Here is a 23223-nt window from a genome sequence, read left to right as displayed (position 1 = left end):
TGTCATATGTGATTCGATGTTCGCGCCGAGCAAAGCCCGTCAGCCAATCGACGCTGTCTCGCGGTCAGCGACCAGTCAAGCTCATTGAGAGATGAACGTCAAACGATTGCGACGCGTAGTGCATCTCATATGGCGTGTTGTAGCGTTCGTGACGAAATCCGAAGAAAAGCCACGACGCTTTGTCCACGATAGCACAAATTGAAAATGTGTCAAGTCACCGGCTTTTTCAACAAACGACGCGATCCTGTCGCGGCAGCGGGCCATTTTGCGCAGTTTCCATGACCTAGATTATAATGGAGGGGGGTTCGCTCGTCTCTTGGAAGAGCTCGGCAAGCTGGGTGAGCCAACGGGTGGACTCAGCCAGCTCAGTGTGGGCCAGTGTGAGCCAGAGCTGTGCGAGTGTGAGATCGCGGTCACGGGGATAAGATGCTTGGCTCGCTTGCTCGCACTCGCACGGCTACCCACCGCGCCTGCCTCTCCCCTCTCCTCCCCCTCTTTCCCTTCCTGCATGTTTCTCGGCTCGGCTCGGCTCGGCAATGATGGCGCAGCTCAGGGCCGTGCGTATCGCCGGCGCTAACATCTCGATAATATTGCTTCAATCCTGCGCACTGCCATCCCCTCGGACGGCGGAGGGAATATGAGAAAATATCAGAATTTCGACATGAATGATCGAGAATGATTGCACACGCCAGCGTGAATAAACCAAGTGCTTTATTTGTAATTTTTATTTTCGACAAAAGACGCGTTGTTTGCACGATTTTTCGTGCAAATTTTTGTGCGAAAAAAATGACAAAGTGTCTTGTGGAAAATAATTCGCTAAAGAGAATGTGAGATGCCGAATGCGTTTTACAGGATGCGATAGATGGTGCAATGCTAATGATGAATGTCACTCGAGACTGTGATACATATGCACACACACACACACACACACACACACACACACACACACACACACACACACACACACACACACACACATATATATATATATATACTGTGTTTACATGCACACGCGCGCACGCACACACGCACGCACGTACACACACACACACACACACACACACACACACACACACAGTATATTCATATAAAAAAACTATGTTGCTAGACGTGCGCGAATCGAACAGCTAGATCATTTTCTATCACTGCTCCAATCGATTTCTTCGCTTTCATCGCGAGACTCGCTCGAGTAAACGCGCGCGCAAGATAGAAGGGCAGAGAGAGAAAGGGAGGGAGAGAGTGAAAGAGGAGGAGGAGGGGGGAGAGAGAGAGAGAGAGAGAGAGAGAGAGAGAGAGAGAGAGAAATCACGCTCTGCAACGCGATGTCGTTCGAGGCATTTGTCGATGACGAGCGTGTACGCGCACGCACGGAGTTTAGGCCGTTATTCCATACACGGTTATCGATAGTTGTCGGTTCGATAACTGTCGTTGCGCGTATTTTCACATATCAAAATACGTGCGCAACGACACTTATCGAACCGACAACTATCGGGAATCGTATACGGAATAGCAGCCCTTCTTGGTCTGGAAAGCCAAATAATTTCCAATTCGCTCAGATCCATAGGACCTGAAGGAGAAGATTCCATGGACTTGCTTGACGGACGACGGATCAGACGACGGATGGCGGCGTCGTCGTCGTGGGAGGCGCCAGCCGGTAGCGGCGGAGTAGCACCCAAGTGGTTGGTAACAGAGAGTCGGAGAGTAGAGACGCCGCTGGCCGCGCCAGTACGCTCCTGCGCAGTACCTTTTCCCCCTCCCACTATCGCCTTTCGTCCCGCTACGCGACCAGTCGGTTCCTTGTTTGCCATCACAAAATCCAATAGTTTGCCTTGTACCACGGAAGGAGTACGAGTGCGCGGTTCGGCAGCTTTACATACGCGTCTTTTAGAAAAGTGCGGTGAATCCAACGAGTCCGATGTAACGCGTGTCTCTCGCTTACACAAAAGATGTACGTTACTTTGCGTTTGTTTACCCACACTACGAGATTTCGCCGTTGCTGAGAAGTAATCTCGCGCGCGCGCGTATTCGTGGAAGCAAGAATATAGTGAATTCCTACGGGCAACCGGACCAACCGGCCCGTTAAGGCTTTGTCGATTTTTTGGTCGTGAAAAAACAACGAATCGAGCAAGAGAGCGAGAAAGCGAAAGAGGAAGATAGGTGTGGAACACGCAGCAATTGTGCGAAGGAGGATCCAAGTATATGAGGAGAAACAGTGAGAAAGTAAGAGAGCGGGAAGAGGGAGGGGGAGAGAGAGAGAGAGAGAGTGTGTGTGTGTGTGTGTGTGTGTGTGTGTGTGCGCGCGCGTGCGTGCGTGCGTGCGTGCGTGGTTGTGTGCGTGCGCGCGCGTGCGTGCGTGTGTGTGTGTGTTCTCTCTCTCTCTGCGCGCACGCGCGCGCGTGTGTGTACGTGCCGTGTGTGTGCGTGCGTGTGAAGGAGAGGATGGCAGGAGGGAGGTAGTGCGCGCGCGCATGGTGCTGTGAGTACGGTGCGTATGTGTATGTAACGGAGCGAGCGCGCGAACGCGAACGGAAGAGAAACAGAGAGATAGCAACGACGAGAGAGAAAGAGAAAGAAGGGAAAAAGCAGAGAAAGAGAAAAAAAAATTCTGTTTATAAGAGTTATATTTTGTCGAGAGGCTCAACCGTGAGGAAAGAAACGACTGGTGATACGTACCAAGGGTGTTACGAGTCAAAGGTACCTCCTTTGGCGGCGTCGGCGGCAGCGGCACGGCGGCAGCGACGGCGGCGACGGTGGTGGTGGTAGTGGTGGTGGTGGTTGTGGTTGTGGTGGTAGTAGTGACGGTGACGGTGATGGTGACGGCGTCGGTGGCGGTGGCGCTTCGCGGAGGAAGTGACCGCACGCGGCGCGGACGTACGTTACTTGTCGCCGAGTCTGCTCCGGGAATGCGTTATGTATTTGCGTAGAATATTGCGTAACGTACGAGGGGCCGGCTAGAGTGTTTGGAAACCTGCGGCGTCCTAGACACAGGTCGAAGCAATCGACAGGAGAATAGAGTACGGATTGAGTACTGTATCGGCATCAGATTCGCGCGTGCATACGCAGCAGGAATTCAACCCGGTTCTCAACGCGATTGAGTTTTGGGGAGTCAGTCGAGTCGGCGACGCCAGTGCACGACTCGCGACGACAACTAAGGGACGTATCTCGCGGCATTACCGTCACTGCTCACATCCTTCCATTTATACGAGATAGGGAGATAGGGACGCGGTTCGTGTTTTTTTCAGATGGAAATTTGTACGTACGGAGAAAGAGAATGTCTGAGAAGGAAACCGAGAGACGCCTGCCCGCTCATCCGCGATTGCAACATCCGGGATGTTTATCTGCGCGTTCCTCATCTTCGTCGCGTGTTCCATGAGTTTTTCTGCATACCGCGTGCGATACCGCGTTAAAAACTTGGTAACAGAACTCGATCGGGTCTATTTCCGCCCCCTCCCCTCTCTCTCTCTCTCTCTCTCTCTCTCTCTCTCTCTCTCTCTCTCTCTCTCTCTCTCTCTCTCTCTCTCTCTCTCTCTGTCTCTGTCTCTGTCTCTGTCTCTATCTCTATCTCTAGTGACTAGCACAAGTTTATAATTTATTTTTATAACGTGCTTGTGTCTCGAGACTTTCGTGTTGCTCCGAAACGTAATAAACTCACTCTAGTTTTATTAAAAAATGTTGCCGTTTATGTCGTAATAAAAACGTACTTTTGCATGTGTTTACCTGAACTTGAAGCGACTGTGAAATTGTTTGATGAAACCCAGGAATAATTTTTTTTTTATTTCAAGGAATGTCGAAATCTTTCATATAACCTAAGTCGACGTGTACTTTTCATACATTTTTTTTGTGTCTCTTGACATTCATGTAAAATGTTTTTCTAATCACAAGTTTATTTAAATTTCGAAAATGTATAAACTGTTAAAAGAATTCAAGTAGACTTTTACATGTATGATTAAATCATTTTTTCAGAAGTTTTCGATATATAAAATTATTAAATAATAAACATGAGATACACACACACACACACACAAACACGTGTGAATATGTATCTTTGTTATCTCTATTTCAAGTACATGCTTTCGCATTATTAATGTGTTATGTCCTAGTCAACATCTTTTAATCATATGAATGTATATTTACATAAATATAAGTATACTTAAATATTTGGTACTATCGATATTGAAATATCCAGACATTTTCCAGACTGTTCCAGAGATCTTCTGCCTCTTATTTACATTTATAATTCAAAATAAATATAATTTACCAGAGATATAAATGTAAATTAATCTTTTAAAAATAATTCAATATCAATTTTTATTGATAAAGATCCATTTCTTAAACAACATATTTTTAGTGTTATTTATACTATTATTTATATCATATTATTTGTGTTAATATACATGTTATTTTACAGCTTACCATTTTTATATTTATAAAAAGTCTAACCTTAAAAGATAAGACATTCACATTTTGCCATGTGCTAGCCAAATTCTTGTTACAAATAAACCATGCCTAGCATATCTTACACTTATATATGAAATGCATACAGTGCTTTCTAGTAACTAGTGATTTGTTAAATTACAAAGTGGAGAAAGACATAGAATAAATCTCTTGTGAAATTGTTTTTATTTCAGCATCTCCAATGTGATTTGCGATGAAACGTGTTCGTGGACTAGACGACATAGCATCACCATCAGCAAAGCACTCTGTGAGTGCTGCAAGTTTAGGAAGTGGAGGTGGTAGTTTGGATTATCATCCCAGCAGTGGAATAGGTGTTGTTGTACCTGGTCAAGCAGTTCGATCTGTTACTTCGAAAGAAATGCCAGGGAGTATACAGTTTGGTACTGCCCAAGCTCAACAACAATACACTGGAGCAATTGTTGTGCCAACTGCAGCACCATCTCCCATCAAGGTAAATGCGTCATGATAATAATATAAAAATACAAATGTGTGTATAATAAAAATACAGATATTTGGCATAATAATCGTAATACATTATAAATGTCATGTATACACAGCAGGCGAGTGGCTCTGCGGGAGGACTCGGTTCTACATGTAGCAGTAGTAATATAAGTACTAGTGGTAATTTGCATAGTGGAATAGGTGGTGGTAATAGTCATACGATGACTTCCCAACAACCTACATCAGGATCACAAAATCAAGTTCACACGCAACAGCAATCGACAATAAGGCATAAGGTTTGCATTATCTATTTTTTCGTACGCGCACAAACTAAACATGCCTATTAAGCACTTCTAAGCAATCATAACAAGCTTTTAAACATTAAATTACTGTCGTTGTAGGTGCATTCTGGTAATGTAACACCATTAGCTTCCACTCCACCTGGCTCTAATCTAGGAGGAGGAAGTGGATCTCAACAATTTCAGAGATTAAAAGTGGAAGATGCATTATCTTATTTGGATCAAGTAAAATATAAATTTAGCGATCAACCCCAGGTAAGAACAAGAAAGAATTAAATAAGAATAAATGTGTAAAAGATTCTATTTGTGTGTATATATTATTATACAAAATTAATTATATTAATTGTAATTTTGAGAAACATTGCGAAGTGGATGAATAAAGAAGATATGCCTAATATTTTTCATTGGATTAACACAAAGCTTTTTATTTATAGGTGTATAATGACTTTTTAGATATTATGAAAGAATTTAAATCTCAAAGTATAGATACTCCGGGCGTTATAACCCGAGTGAGTCACCTCTTCAAAGGACATCCTGAACTCATCGTCGGTTTCAATACATTTCTCCCACCAGGCTACAAAATAGAAGTACAAGCAAATGAGCAAGGATATGCTTTTCAAGTATCAGTCAGTATGCCCAGTCCGACGGCAACGCATACTGCTACATTGTCGCAGCACCATTGTACAGTGAATGTTGGTTCACCTCCTGTAGCTAGTCCACCCATGCAGCCTGCGAAAGCACCTCCTGTATTACAAATAATGCCAGGGTAAGCATTTTGCTAGAAAAATTTATGTATATCTCCATATCTCTATTATTAAATTAAATAAAAAATTAAATAAATTATGAAATTAGTGTGAAAACAAAAGATGCGATGCCTATATCGATTACATCGATTGTTCTTAGGTCAGGCAACATACATCACACTTTGGCAAACAGTATTACGACTAACAGCTTGACTGTTCACGCGCCTTCACCACCGCCAGTATCAGTGTATAATAATTCACATGTTAGCACTGCACAAGCTCAAGCTGTCAGTCAAGCTTTAAGTCAAGCGGATGGTGTATCAACTGGTGGGCAAACGCAACAAAGTCAACCGGTTGAATTTAATCATGCAATTAATTATGTCAATAAAATAAAGGTAAGATTAGCGAGAAAAGAATTATACAAGAAACATTAATACAAATTAAAACAATAAAGCTGATGAAATGTATATAAAATTGTTATTTTTAGAATCGGTTCCAAGGTCAACCAGACAAATACAAACGTTTCTTAGAAATATTGCATACCTATCAGAAAGAACAACGAAATTTAAAAGAATCTGGCCATATGGGAGGTACAAGTTCCAGTGCGACAGGTGGGACAGGTGGAAAACACTTGACGGAAGCGGAAGTTTATAGCCAAGTTGCGAAATTATTTGAAAATCAAGAAGATTTGCTTGCTGAGTTTGGACAATTTTTGCCAGATGCTACTAACCAACAAAGTTCGTTGGTGAGTTGACGCTTATTTACAGTAGTAGGACGAGACGATGGAATAGAATTTTACATTTTGCTGAAAATTACAATCTAAGAAACTGTTCTAAAGTAATATAATATTACATTTAGAACTTAAAGTGCGCACGCACAAATATCTGTAAAAATATATACATGGAAATATACACACTTTTTAATTTGATAACGGAACGTACATGAGAGAGGAAGAAAACACAAATAGAAAGATAATGTTCATAGAACGCGTATCTTTTCTCTATTATAAGTCTGTTGTAATATTATGTTTTCTCATTTGTAATTCTCATATTTTCTCAATCTTCATATTTGTACACAAGCAAAAAAGCTAATTTTTTTTTTCCTTTTTGCTCACATTTTTTAAATTACTGAGAAAACTATTTTTTATTGGATGAAAGAAAATAGCTTTGATTCTTATTAATCTGACATGTTTTAGACTAATAAGACGACATCGGTTAACGATCATACGACGATTGTCAAGAAACCAATTGGACACCTTAAAACACCTTATAATAATTCTGGTACTATATCGAGAGATCTTCGAGAAGCCAGCGGTACGACTGGATTGGAACGCGACAATCGAGATCATAGAGAACGAGAACGAGAACGAGAGCGGGATAGATCGAACATAAGAGATATCAGTAGTGGTCAGAAATGCGGGCATAGTACAGGACAGTTGAAAAGGAGTCCATCATTCTCAACTTCAGCAACTTCTGCGGGAAATTCTCATCATATACAACATGGACCACCACCATCGAAAAAACATAAAGTGGCTACAATGCGTGATATTTCCATTGCGGAAGCTGGTAAATACGGTACCCTAAACGACTATGCTTTCTTTGATAAGGTGAGCGACAAGTATTACCGGTCACAATTTCCATATCTTACTTAATTGCAAGCACGTTTTCTTGACAAGAATGTATGTGAGTGCGTGTATTTTTCCTTGTCTTAGGTTCGAAAGGCGCTCAGATCGCAAGACGTCTACGAAAACTTCCTTCGATGTTTAGTGCTTTTCAATCAGGAGATAATATCCAAGTCGGAGCTGATTCAGCTGGTAACACCATTTCTCGGCCGTTTCCCCGAGTTGTTACGTTGGTTCAAAGATTTTCTCGGTTACTTATCTGATTCGTCCAACACTACGGTGACAAATGCAGGAAATGCCATAGGAGTGGAAACTTTCCCAAACAGCATTGTACGCAGCCATCAAGAACGACCGCAAGGTGATTTGGCGATAGAAATTGATTATACAGCGTGCAAGCGATTGGGGGCGTCATATTGCGCATTGCCAAAATCGTACGTTCAGCCAAAATGTAGTGGTAGAACGCAATTGTGTAAGGAAGTCCTTAACGATACTTGGGTTTCGTTTCCAACTTGGTCAGAAGACAGCACATTTGTAACGTCGAGGTAATTGATCATTTTCATTTCGTTTCTAAAAGTACACCTTACACTAAAACATCCCGAATGTTCTCTCATAAAAAATAATTTATCATTATCATTAGTAATTATGAGATACATGTGTATGGTTGGTTTGCCCAGGAAAACACAATACGAAGAGTCCATATATCGATGCGAGGATGAACGTTTTGAATTGGACGTCGTTATAGAAACTAACGCATCAACAATTAGAGTGCTCGAGGGAGTTTATAAGAAAATCACCAGGATGACTCAAGAGGAGATACAGAAATTTAAGCTCGACGACTGTATGGGTGGTTGTTCCCCTACGATTCATCAACGTGCAATAAGAAGGATATACGGCGATAAGGCTCCTGATATCATAGAGGGTCTGAAAAGAAATCCTGCAGTAGCTGTGCCTGTTGTACTCCGCCGATTAAAGGCTAAGGAAGAGGAATGGCGGGAAGCGCAAAAGGGATTTAATAAAATCTGGAGAGAACAAAATGAAAAGTACTATTTGAAATCTTTGGATCATCAAGGAATTAATTTTAAACAGAATGATGTAAAAGCGTTGAGATCTAAGAGTCTGTTCAATGAAATCGAAACGTTGTACGACGAGGTTGGTACATGTGTTTCAATTTTAGACCTTTCCTCACTTGCCTGTTTTTTTTTTCCTTTTCTTTTCCTGTTTTATGAACTGTTTATTAACATATTGATGCATCTATCATACAGAGACACGAACAGGGTGACGACGGTAATGGCGATGGTCAAGGAAATAGCGGCCCACACCTTGTTTTACCTTATAAAGACAAATCTGTCTTGGATGATGCTGCTAATCTCTTGATCCATCACGTGAAACGGCAAACCGCTGTTCATAAAGAAGACAAACAACGGATAAAACTTTTATTGAAACATTTTATACCTGATCTTTTTTTCCATCCCCGACAAGAACTCAGCGATGACGAAAGAGATGAAGATGGTACTTTTTTTTCTTTATTTTATTATTAATTGTTATCTTGTAAAGATAAATGTATTTCCGAAATTACATTTTCCGGCTTTTGTTCCGCTACAGATGAGAAGGACGATATAAATGTGGCAACGTGTAACAATTCTCAATCCGCGACAACTACTTCGTCATTAAGTGGTTTACAAGCTAATAGAAGTAAGGCTTCTGCGTCACCAAATACATCTTCCGTTACCATCAAGAGTGAACCTGACGTCAAAGTACCCATACATGCTCTCTCGAGTGATCCCGAGGAAGCGTATACACTTTTCATGGGTAGTAATAATTGGTATCTCTTTCTGAGATTACATCATATACTTTGTGAGAGATTAACGAAAATGTATGACCGAAGCGATTGCTCTTGCCGAAGAGGAATCCAAGTATAAACAGCAACGCAAGGAAAGTACAGCGGTCGCTTTAAGATTAAAACCAAAAAGTAAGTAATTCATAACTTGCCACATAGATACAATTATATTGGCAATTGGTTATCGCGCATTGCGTTATTAATCCCATCACATTCATTAAATCATATATGATAGGTGAAATTGAAATTGAAGATTATTATCCTGCCTTTTTGGATATGGTTAAAAATGTTCTCGATGGAAATATGGAAAGCACGGCGTACGAAGACACGTTGCGAGAAATGTTTGGTATACATGCTTACATTGCCTTTACTCTTGACAAGGTCGTTAATTATGCCGTTAGGCAAGTAAGTAAATTTTCTTTCCCTTTTAAATGATATCACAGAAAAGAACGGACATACAAAATTATATATTCCTGACAGTTGCAGCACCTAGTCTCAGATTCCGTTTGTCAACAATGTATGGACCTATTCCAAAGGGAGCAACGGCAATCTAAAGAAAGTAGCGGAGCCGGTGGGTTATGTGCCACAGCGTACATAAGATTAAGTGCTGAATTGTCATATCAACGTAAAGCAGAAAAAGTAATGGCAGATGAAAACTGTTTCAAAATATACATAGTGAGTAACTTTTAAAAATATTTCAATTAGTTACTAAGATAATAGTAATTACTGTTATTGTTAATAAAATTGTAAATAAAATTACATCACATATCTAGACATACTTTTATAAAGAATTTATAAAGCCATTTATAAAGAATATACGAATGTTTCTAAAATATTTGACTAAATTTTATTTTCTTTTTACGCGAATTTGATAAAACAAATAATAGGGACAAGAAATGTATTAAAGTTTACAAATATCTTAACAGCACAGTGTGTATTATATATAATTATAATACATTATAGATTATAATAAGAAAATAAATCCTTAAAATTGATGAATGATAATAACGGTCTTCATTAAATAATCGTATATATTTAGATTAAATTTCACAAGGTTTTAAACTATTTTTTTATTTCAGTATAAAAAGGATTGTAAAATGACGATGGAGTTGTTAGACACAGAAGGCGACGAAACGGTGGATAATGGCTGTAGGGAAAGAGAAAGAGAAGCTGTTACAGTTTCTGAAAAATGGTCGACGTACGTTGAGAGATTTTCTACACCAGCTGATCAAACTAGCCCAAAAGACACTCCTGCCTTAACAGAGAATGAGCAGTCGACCAATCATCCTGTGAGTAGCGACCAGGCAGCAAGGGGGGGAAGGGGCAGAAAACGCAAGAACACTGACATTAGCAAGAAGGTATAGGATCCAAAAACCTTTTCATAATCATTGCCAACATATTCAACTTAACATTCATTCGCGTAATTGACATCTTGACATCTGTGATTAAAATGTACACTTGTACTTCGTCATTTTTATTTAGCATACAACGATGACTATCCTAAAGATTTCATGAAACTTTTATCTACATACCAGAAGTAGAATTTACTTGTGAATTAGTAAAATAAATTAAGACGTTTTTGTAGGAAGAGGGGGGAAGTAATTTTTGTGAAAAATTTCTTTAAAGTGCATCTGTGTGTGCGCGCGCGCGCGCACACACACACACACACACACACGCACGCACACACACCGTACTTGTATATATACACACTTAACAGATTCTATGAAATAATCGTGTTAATCTATGAGGCAGGATAATTAGATGCATATACTTTGCTGGATTATTTAGTGTATCGCGTACAATGTCGGTGTTATTCCCATCATCAAATGTCGATCATCAAATTTCTATATAATTGTCCAATTTTTTCCATACACATACGAAAAAAGTTCACATCCTTATTACATTTTATAATAATTGGAAATTTATAAGATAAAACTCACAAAACTTTCTTCAGTCATAATTATATCTGTATGATATTGCAAATTACATGAAATTTTCTTTTTTGAAAGGCGCGTCATTATAGCTCTTTTTATAAATGCAAATTCTTTTTAATTCAAATTTGAATTATTCACGACATGCAAAGAATATCGCGAGTACTATTAATATTAACATTTTTTATTAATACTATTAACGTATTATTAGATTTTTTATACATGTTTTCAATCAATGTTATATTATAAATAAAAATGATAGAGATACGAATTTATTGAAGAAATGAAAAAAACAAAGTTAAAAGATAATTTTTCTTTTAATTAAATATTGTAAATATTAAATTATATAAACAAGTTTTTAATTTTTGTTATTTTTTTTCTTTTAAATTTTATTTTTAGCTCGTGTTATATAATATCTTCTTTCTCGTGTGAAATCTAAAAAAATTAACTTATAACTTTGAAATTATACTATATTTATCTTTAATATTTAAAGTAAATTTTAGTTTTATATATTCTATATTTATGTAATGTTTAGAAATATGCTTTTTTTTTTAAATGAAGATGAAAAAGTATTTTGCGTAAATTCACAGTAATTCCGTCATTTAATTGTTTGTTACCATGTTTAAAAATAATCAACTTTCCTTTACTTTTAGTTGAAATCGGAATTTTTTCACATCTGTTATATAATAATGATGTTAATTGACTCGCTGGAATAAATATAGAAAATTTCATTTAAAATGCATTTACTTAATGATGAGTGTTGTGAAGAATCAATACAGTTGTGAGGTAACATAATGAGATGACCAATTGTAAAATAATAATGAAAATTGTATTAAATGTAAGGGAAAAACTGACATAAATTTTACAAAGTCATCCTAATAGTGCCATAATATATATAAATTAATAATTAAATGCACAATTTAGATGCCTTTTTTTTAGATTAAATGTGTTCCTTCTTCTAACATTCTAATATGCCATGAAAAAATTAAATGTATATATTTAATATTCATGACACACGCACGCGCATCTTATCACATTTATGTTTCCTTATTTCGTAAAAAGTTAGAACCATAGCTATACAAATACACATATTAAAATATTGATTGTCAGGAACGTTTTGTAATAAAATAAAATATTTCTACGTTAATATTAATGAAGATTTTAGTAAAAAGAATAATATTACTGTTTATCGTAAAATATTCTTTAATAATACATTGCATATGTTTTAATTTGGCAGAAAAGGTGAAATTTGCTTCAAATACTTAATTTTTCAAGTTATTAGGTAATTAATGTGTAATTTCGATAAAATGGTGATGGCTCGTATTACACTTATACTTCTTTAATATGAGGAAATAGATTTTGAATTAGTTTAAATAATAGAAATGAGTTTAATTTTTGTCAACACAATATATTCTAGTAAAAGACAGATTACGACAGTGTATAACGATTTTTATAAAATGAAAAAGTTATATAATAATTATAATATTTTTATTAATCTTAGTTAATATATTTAACAGTAAAAGACGGGGCGCTACCATATGGCGTCATTACTTCAATTTGAAACTATTTAAGAAGAAAATCTCTAAAGATTCTTGAGAAGAATCTTTAGAGACAACGAATATTATCTAGAGGTTTTTGAGGTCACTTATCACGAATCTGCTATCAGATTTTTAGAATACAAAGTGGCGGATCTAATAAATAAATAAAAGTAGTGTATTTTTATGCTTTTTAATTAATTATTTCAAAGCCTCGTTTTTGTCAGGGATTTTTTCTGAGTTATTGATTAACTTATCAAATTTTCAAAATTTAATGACGGATTTAATATGGCGGAGAAAAATGGCGAGCAAGGATATTTTTCAATCGCTTTTAAAACCTTATCCTTATGGGTTTTTAGGATTATTCGTTATGAATCTACCATTGGAATTTTAAAATTCAACATGGCGGATCCAATACGATAGATAAAAATAATAAATGATAAAACTACATCTTTCCATGTGTTATCATTCCAACAAAAAAATTGCTCTCAGTTAAAACCAGTTACGACGGGGACATAGTGATTCGACTTTTTCTTGTTTTTTATTTTTTTCATTTTGATTTTCCATTTTAAAGTAATTGCAAATTTGAATCATACGTGAAAAACAATTATAGATAAAGTTTTGAAATTACTAAAATCTATCATTTTTGTCTACCATAATGGATATGCTATTTTGTAGTTTGGAATTCTGATAATAGATTTGTAATCAGCGACTCTAAAAACTTTGTAACAAAAATGTCAAGGATTTTAATTAAAAAAGTTCCTTATCTTTTACTGGTTAAATGTATTACAGAATATACTATATATATATATAAATTACAACGAGCACAACATATTAATTGTGTGTGTATATATATATATATATATATATATATATATATATATATATATATATATATATGCACACACACACACACACACACACACACACACACACACACACACACACACACACACACACACACACACACAGGGTGTCCCAAAACATGTGAGTCAACGCTCGTAAAAAGATAGAAGGGATCAAGTTGAACATGAAAGTCCAATATTGTCTTGGGTTAGATCTTGGGTTAGGTCCACCAATAATCGAGGTATTAATTTTTCAAATTATGCGAGTGAGAACGCACCGAGGGAAGAGCTTAATCCGCTCGAGCCATAACACGGAAGAAAAAATCGTGAATGTATGATAAGCTTTTATTAATTTACTGTTTACAATTACGATAAAAATTAATTAGACTATTTGCAGATTCCATACATTAATATCTCGATTATTGGTCGACCTAACCCAAGACAATATTGGACTTTTATGTTCATCTCGATTCTTTCGATCTTTTTACGAGTGTTGACCCACATGTTTTGGGACACCTTGTGTATATGTGTGTATATATATATATATATATATATATATATATATATATATAATTAACATTTTGTGCTCGTTGCAATTTAATTCCTTTGCTCCTCTTCCCCCCCCCCCCCCACACACACACAAATCAAAGTTTGTTTTTTTTAGGTATATAACTATTATTTAGATATAAAATACATACATGTTATCTGAAAGAAAGGCATCTATTCAATAAGTAAGAATCTTTTGTATATATATTATATATGAGTAAAAAATATTAATTTATATCATAACATTTAACATTCAATTTTTTTAATTTCCGTGTTATTTTCTTCATATGTTACACCAGAACATAATATATTAATTTTAATGTAAAAATATTAAATTTTGAAGAATGTAAATATGTGACTTAATACAAAATTGTAAATACATTTGGATATGTATACAATTTAGAATAGCTAATAGTAAAATAGTTAATGATTAAATTTCATACTTAACTAATTTTTACTATTGTATTGAGAAATGTAATAGTAAGGCCTTTGAAAAAGAAACATAGACACACACGCACGTGCACACACATACATACTTCATTCATCGATTTATCTCGACACATTATTTCTACGCCATTATTAAACGTAATAGCCAATACGGCTACATGTTTTACATCATTTTGTTGATTTTTCAAGAACAAATGTGGAGGTCTAACTGTTTTTTAAAGAAATTTTAGAAGATGGACGATTAGATGATTGCACGGCAAGAAGCGAGGCGCTAATAAAAAATTCCTATGTAATATCTTAGACAAAAATATGAGTATGTCAGAGAAACATCGAAACTTGTATGACTTGTATACTTAATTATTCGATTTTAATCGAAAAGTGTTGTTTCTACACGAGAACTGATCATAGAATACGTCACATCACTGACATACTAGAAGAGTTTATGCGCATTTGCTCCATACGAGGGCATAGCGTGTCATGCTACATTTCAAGACCTCCGAAGTGTACTATAAGGATCAGCTGTAGTACGATACACTCTGCCTTTGTATGAATCAAGTATGCATTGGTTTTAGCTAATGAGTCAACGAGACATGACAAGACTATACTCCGTGGCGTGGAGCTGAGTGTGTTTTTAGCTTAACTGTTGCGTCCTTCATCAAACACATGTATATACGCAATATACTTTGCTACGTGTACATATAATGATATATAGATAGTAAAGCAGGAATACTATACGCATTGTATTATTATTGATGTATATAGAAAGTCAGTTGTAATTTTGCACAATTCTGTAATAATGTTTGATAAACGCGACAGTATGAAGTATTAATATCCTACAGTATTTGTCATTTTGTCACCAAAGGTTTCACATTCTTAGATTTTGTTTCAACTTGTGCTAGACTTGGCACAATTTATCGCTCATGCTTCTCTCAATATCAATTTTATATTAATTTTATTTTATTCCCATTTTATTATTATCACATATGTAATTATTTTTATTCAACATTATTTTTTCTTGGAAGAATTTGCACGATATGAAGTTATATCGACAACGGCATCGTGATCTCTAATATTTCATTTCTAATGATGCTCTTTGTACATAATACGAGCATATACATTTTTCAACTAGGCATATATCATACAGAGAGTTTCGAATAGAACACATAGTTTCATATGTTCTTTTTATAAATTAATCTCGACACTCAAACAGCACGCTTATCTGAAAGACGCCTAAATCTTTTTGACATCTTTTAGGCATTGCGTTCTTGTTTGGAATGTCTGCAATTAAATAATTCAAAATGCACGTATGCATTTTTATCTATACATACATACATACGTACACACACACACACACACACACACACACACACACACACACACACACACACACACATATAAATATTAAGATTATTACATTTGTATGAACATGATTATTAAGTTATCTTATTTTCTAGAATATATTGAAAATTTTGTCTTAAAGACACGCATATAAACACGCGCACACACACATACACACACACCTCTTTAAATAATTTCTTTAATTCATTGTTTATAAACATTATTAATCAATTAAAATTTAATGTAAATTTTAAATAGTGTGTACTATATAATAAAAGCTAATCAGTTATTTATTTAAATTTTAATATAAAGGAAAAATGTAAATCAATTATATCTTTATATAAACCAGGCACCACAGACGCGCGCTTTTTATTTTTCAAAAATAAATTACAATAATAATTGTATAGATAATCATCTATACAAATTTGACAGCTGTCAAAATTCAATCGCAATGACTACTTACTCTCGCAACACGAAGTAAGCGCAGCGAGAGAATCAATCAGCATCGGAATAGAGGCAACCATTTCGAGACTTTCGAGTATCGATTTAACATTTTTTTAAGATAGGAAAAGAAAATTTTTTTATTTGTAGAATATATAATAGAGTGATTAACACGAATTAAGATGATAAAAAGTAAAATTGCATAATTTATTAAATTAAACTTAAATTCTAATATCGACCATTATCGTACTATCTTTATTATAATGTTAGGAAGAAAAAGATACTCTGTTTTACAATGTAATATGATAAACCTTGCACGTAGTTAATATATTATACATAGGATTAAACAAAGATTCGTGCAAAGTTCAATATTCGCATATGTAACATTTGTATAAATTCGAAATTTGTAAACAATTTTTTTATGATGCTTTTACGAATACTTTTTTGACGTGAATGCTTCTTATCATATTTTATACTTTACACTCATTTTCATCGTAATGTTATATTAATGAGAAGCTGTGATGCATCGCTCGCGCTCGCGTTACTACGATTGATTATTTTCGTTGCAAATACAAGATTCAATCGATTCAACTAGGCGAACGACTAAAATTCACAACTCTCTTAAGCAATGGCACTCTTAATGACGAATAACATCTTACATACTTACATACGAAGAGAAAAAGCGATGATGCAAACGGGCGATGAACGCTGGACTATTGTAGACGATCGTGAAGCTTATACCCTTCTTCCCCCCCGTTCCATATATATATTACATACATCTCTCGCTTTTTTTCTCGCCATCATTCTCATTATCATTTTAACATCGTTTATCGATTAAATCCATTTCGTTAGCATTTATATATAATTCTGTACAAATATATTTATATAAAGAATTACACCAATTTTTTAATTATCGATACAAATGGCGAGAAACATCCGCGATAATAACGCTCGCCGTTCAAAATGGCGTTCTGAGTCTAATATGAAGTAACGGACAAAGGCAACTCGCGGCGGTATTGCGCCGTTCCTTGCGATTACGCCCAACAATCTGCCGCTGTCTGCTACTGCTACTACTACTGCTGCTGCTACTGCTGCAGCAGCAGTAGCGGCGGTGGCGGCGACGGCAGCAGCGGCGTCGATATATGTACACCACTTTTCTCAATGGCGTATGCGCAGCAATTTCGACTCGTCCGCACCCACCACGTTGCCTTAGGCGCGAGCGCGCGCGCGCGCGCGCACTTGACTAATCCCTGCGGCATGCGATCGATATCTATAAGTATTTTCTTTGATTAAACATTGGCCTACAATAAGGACGAATAAATAAAAAGAAATGTTGCGGTTATTTAGATTTTTAACGTATATGATATGACACACATACACATGCGCGCATTCATATGTATATGTACACACACGCACACATACCCGCACGTATGTATGTATGTATATCACAGGACACAGACTTATTTTTCTCTCTCTCATATTACATACATATTTGATGAGAAAGCAGTGTCTTATATATGTTGTATGTATGTAATTGTATTGTGTATATAAAAAGAATATGCATGTAATAATAGTTAACAATATTGTATAGAAGAGAGATATTGAAATACACGTACCATTTTAAATATTACTGTCTGAAATTTTTTTATACCACTAAAAATTTATTCTTAAAATATTTATTTCTTTATATCAAGTTACTATTACCAATCAGAGATAAACTTTATCTCTGAAAACGCAATAGTTGGAAAAGTCAAAGTAATCTTTGTATATGAAGATTTTCTTTTTTATTATTTTTTCTTATAACTCGTAATATTATAAATTAAACTAAAAGTTGATTAGCCTATTTTCTTCTATTTATTCTTTTTTTTGGATTTGTGTTACGTGACATAATAAATTCTTGAAAGTTAAAAGTAATATATCTCTTTTCTACTATATTCATGCATTTTAAGTAACATTGCTGCTAATGAAAAATACGAATTTTTTAATAAAAATTAATTTGGGTGCTTTTACGTTTCCCTATTTTGACAAAGTCATTACAAACTTGAAGTTGAAACTTGTTTCGTTTTTAATTTAGCCTTAATAAAACTATCAATTAAGGCGATTAATTTTAAAACGACACAACTTTCTCTCTTCCTTTTTTATTTATTTTTATTTCTATTTGCACGCACGTGCCCTTATACGCGCGCGCGCGCGCGCGCGCACCCCCCCCCACACACACACCTCTCTCTCTCTCTCTCTCTCTCTCTCTCTCTCTCTCTCTCTCTCTCTCTCTCTCTCTCTCTCTCTCTCTCTCTCTCTCTCCTATCCTTTTTTAATGTATTACAAAATAAATCTATACTGTAATATTTATATAAAATAATAAATAAAAATTATGATTTATATTAGACTGTAACATTTTTCATTCAATAATGAAAGTTTCAATATTATACGATACAACAAAAATTTAAACCAAAATCTCTTGAATTAATTTTTTATAAAGGTGATATATGTACAGTATACCCTTGTATTAGAAATACGAGGATGTAACAAAACGGTAATCGAAATACTCAATTATACATATATAATCTTTCTTCTATCTTTTGTGTATGCCAACATAATTTTTCCCTCCGTATAATTATGATTCAATGCAATTGAATTTGTAATAATCAGATCGAAAAAAGCAATTGAGTTTCGGCTCTACTAATGTCTCACGCACATAACTATATAATAATAATTTATAAAAATTGTAATATAATTCATTTTCGAACTTTATATTCATATTTGTTACATTTTCCTAATTTTATTTTTAGTTTAATGGCCTTTTTGAAGATTATTCTTATTGAATCTTATTTACACGGTTTTAAGAAATATTTAATACTTTTTTATTTGTTTATTTAAGTTTGACTTTAAATAAAATATATTGAAACATGAAAAGAAAAGATGTGCATATATTTTGATGCACACATGTACGAATATACCACAAAATTTTGCTGTTTTATTATATCAATTGTTTAGACGATCCCCCCCCTCTCCCCCCCCGATTATAGCGCATTTATCTACAAAGCTTGCACGTGTATAGAGATGTGGGTTTCGAATATTTAACACACACACACACACACACACACACACACACACACACACACACACATATATTACGGTTCTTTAAAATAATTTTAAATAAATAATTTTAAAATGTCTTTAAAGTTGTTTTATTTTATGTGTTATTTTATTCAATTGTTATTTTTGAGTTCAAAAAATACTGTCTTATGAATAATGGTATATCACGAATGTTGTAGATTGACGGAAATACTTGGAATTCCTCAAGCAGAACCTCCACAGGACGTAAACCTATTTTTCTTTATCGTAATATCAGATCGTATCGACAGCATGCTGCAAGATTAATGAAAGGAAAAACATATTCGCTTAATACTAATCCGGACAAAGTTGCAGAGTAAGTATTTAATACGTATATACAACTCAGCGCGCGCACGCACGCACGCACGCACGCACGCACGCACGCACGCACACACACACACACACACACACACACACACACACACACACACACACACACACACACACCACACACACACACACACACACACACAAAACACACACGGTTAACAAAAAGTCAGCGTTGTACATCAAAGTTATACATCAAGTAATTTATATTACTATCAAGTATATATTAATATTAATTCATTACAGATCAAATGACACTCCAGATATGATCAGTTCCGATGAAACGCAATGTAGATTTAATCCCAACAGTTATACCATGCTCTTTATTGTCCATAAGGACAGATTTCTTTACAAACAAAACTCGATGAATCGTGCTAGACGGGTATGTTTACAATTATTTTAATGCTTTTGTATTTTTTTACTAAATGTTGCGTATTTATGTAGTCTCTTTTTTCAATCCCTATTTCCTTGATATTTATTTCTCTTTCTTGCTATATGACATGATATAGCTTGATTTTAGTAAAAAGAAGAAATGTATATGAAATATTTAAATTTATAACAGTGTCATCCAGTCGTAACGAAGCGTAAAGATTCCAAGTTCCATCATTGGCATGCATCGTGGATATCCAAGAACGGCACAGATATTCAACATCGATTATGTCAAGATTGGTTGATGGGACGATACGAAAATTTAATTCCTCATAGGACACGAGTGATAACGGACAACGATCAGGCACGTTCCCCTTATCGACAATACAATCGTTTCCGAGTAGAACGTTTACAATCTGATTTATTGACAGAGACATGCGTCTAATTCGATTAAAAATTTCCCTTAAAAATGTCTACGTCCACTACAATTAGTTTTGTTTACGGCGTTAAAAAATTTCTTTTTATCAGTTTAAGCACGATCAAAACTTAAGGCAGAAACTCTTGAAATACAAATTTAGTTTTTGTGCAAATTAATGAATATTGTTCAGAGTAGGCAATGCCGATATTCAAAGAAAATTTGAGTCAAATTTGATTCCAAATACATTGATGAGAGTAAATGGTCAATGGCCGTCCATGCATTATATACCATATCATTATATATTTTCGCACAGAGTTTTATTCTTGGCTGTATAGAAGTACACAGGTTGTACATTGTGTGTACACAATGATATGAGTAATAATGTATTGCGTTATGTGAGGGATTTAATACTATTGCACTGAATTCTCTGTATTAATATTAGACAATTTTTTGCCAACGTCTCCTACTACTTTTATTATACAACATTTACTCGCGTTTATTTTACGATATTGATACTAATGTATTACGCATGATTAAAATTTCGTACATTTGACATCTGTATATTTGAATATGCCTTGCATCTCTGTTATTTTCGATGCTTTCGATATTTTAACAAGTATGTACATATAGATACAAATGCTTATTTCATTCAAGCTTAATCAGGTATGTCAACTAATCAAATCAATAGCTATTTATAGGAAAATTAGAAATAATTTTAATTAATTTTTCTAACTTTGTTTTTAATGAAACGCATATATAAATATTTGTAATTAGACATATACACTTTCAAGCCTGTACATATATACATCTTCGCGCGCACGTGCGTACGTGTGCGTGTGTGTGTACACGCAGAACACACAGGTATGTATACATATACATGTATAAACGTGTACAAAACATGTACAAAACTTCAGAATTTATTTTATTTGCCTTCCAGGCTCTGTAACATAAAACAAATGAAGATATTAAAACGGTAATGTTCCTGGACAGTGCGATAGAGCCGAGCGTATTGAAAGTTAATGCGTCGGGAAAATTAAATGGAAAGTCACTGACTTACCTAAACATACACGCGCACGCACGCACGCACGATCATGTAACATACCAATTTTTTATGTCTGCATATTATGTATAATATGAATATAATAAAATGCGAATTTTTCAATAGTACATATTTCACATGTAGGATTTCGCATTTTTACATGTAGGATATCATCTACAAATAACTGTGAGATATAACAATCGTCAATAAAATGGTGCATTAGTGTAAAAAAGTGAACGTTATTAAACATTTATTCGTAATCACGTTCGTAATCACATAGGATTTTTTTTTAATAAAACAAAGTTCAAGAAAAGTTTGTGCGTTGCTAATATTTGGGAACGAAAAAATCATGCGTTATACAAATACGTGATAAACAGTTAGTGGATGCGACTTTGTCCTATTTATTTGTCATATTTTTGTCGACTCTCGGAACGCGCATCTGTACAGTATATATTATTCAGTCGATACAAATCTTAGCAAATAAGATAGCCAAAAAAGAATATAAGATAAATATTTAATTATAATATAATGTGTATAGTCATAATATATATTATACGTACCGTAATTTTCGTAATATAATACTATGGTTGTATATTTATTGAAACATTTTCTCGTGTGTGTGTGTGTGTGTGTGTGTGTGTGTGTGTGTGTGTGTGTGTGTGTGTGTGTGTGTGTGTGTGTGTGTGTGTGTGTGTGTGTGTGTGTGCGTGCGTGCGTGCGTGCGTGCGTGCGTGCGTGCGTGCGTGCGTGCGTGCGCGTGTGTGTGTATGTGGGGGGGGGGGGATATAGAACGTGAAAAAATAAATGATGAAATATTCAATTTAAATTAACAAATTGATAATTTATATTGATAATTGAAGACGATTCATAATATGGTCTTGATAAAAATAAAATAATTCGATTTACTTTAAATACTAAAAGAAAGAAATAAAAATACCATGGATAGACCATAGAGCCCATTTATTCTATATTCTGATTATAAATTTAAACTAAACAAATATAGCTATTTATTTTTTCTTTTCTATATTATTTCTCCAGTCGATTAATTTGTCAAATGGGAAAGAGAAAGCGAGAATGAGATATAAAGTACGGTCTTCCCAATATCTGATTACTTCTGATTATATATTACATATATTACTGTATTTTATAAACAAAAAATTAATTTTTCTAAGTATGTATATGAAATATAAATGTACAGATACGATTTTACTACTCCAGATAATAATTTAATGTTGATATATTTTGCACGCATAATATATATTAATACAAATTATTAATAAAATATATTGAAAAATTGTTCTACTTTGGTCTACAATTTTTTTCTATAACACGTATAGGTGTAGATTGCGTGCGCGCGTGTGTGTGTATGTGTGTGGAATTATGAAAAACTTATTCTATTCTTATAGTAACATTTTTCAAAATGCAGCGATTCGAATACAGATTGGAGATAACCAATGTACTTTTGCAGGAATATGTG

General features: G+C 34.9%; 2 protein-coding genes across 2 annotated transcripts; both read left to right on the top strand.

The window, feature by feature from the left end:
- The first annotated feature begins 1620 nt into the window (after nt 1–1620).
- On the top strand, nt 1621–2854 carry LOC114254673 (transcription factor SOX-4-like). Its single transcript, XM_028191467.1, has 2 exons — nt 1621–1917; nt 2654–2854. Exons 1-2 carry the CDS (start codon nt 1621–1623, stop codon nt 2852–2854), a joined length of 498 nt encoding a protein of 165 aa, XP_028047268.1.
- LOC105837797 (paired amphipathic helix protein Sin3b) lies at nt 1718–22325 on the top strand. Its single transcript, XM_036286306.1, is given in 19 exon segments — nt 1718–2220; nt 4629–4906; nt 5013–5192; nt 5298–5450; nt 5630–5961; nt 6099–6333; nt 6426–6683; nt 7134–7544; nt 7650–8101; nt 8234–8708; nt 8822–9068; nt 9162–9436; nt 9438–9528; nt 9632–9801; nt 9877–10071; nt 10476–10754; nt 19755–19909; nt 20167–20302; nt 20483–22325. Coding segments are annotated over 18 exon segments (4554 nt in total). The 5' UTR covers nt 1718–2220; nt 4629–4648; the 3' UTR covers nt 20735–22325.
- The last annotated feature ends 898 nt before the right edge of the window (nt 22326–23223 follow it).

The sequence above is a fragment of the Monomorium pharaonis genome, chromosome 4, assembly GCF_013373865.1.
Source record: "Monomorium pharaonis isolate MP-MQ-018 chromosome 4, ASM1337386v2, whole genome shotgun sequence".
Taxonomy (NCBI): Eukaryota; Metazoa; Arthropoda; class Insecta; order Hymenoptera; family Formicidae; genus Monomorium; species Monomorium pharaonis.
This window is presented reverse-complemented; position numbering and strand designations above follow the sequence as displayed.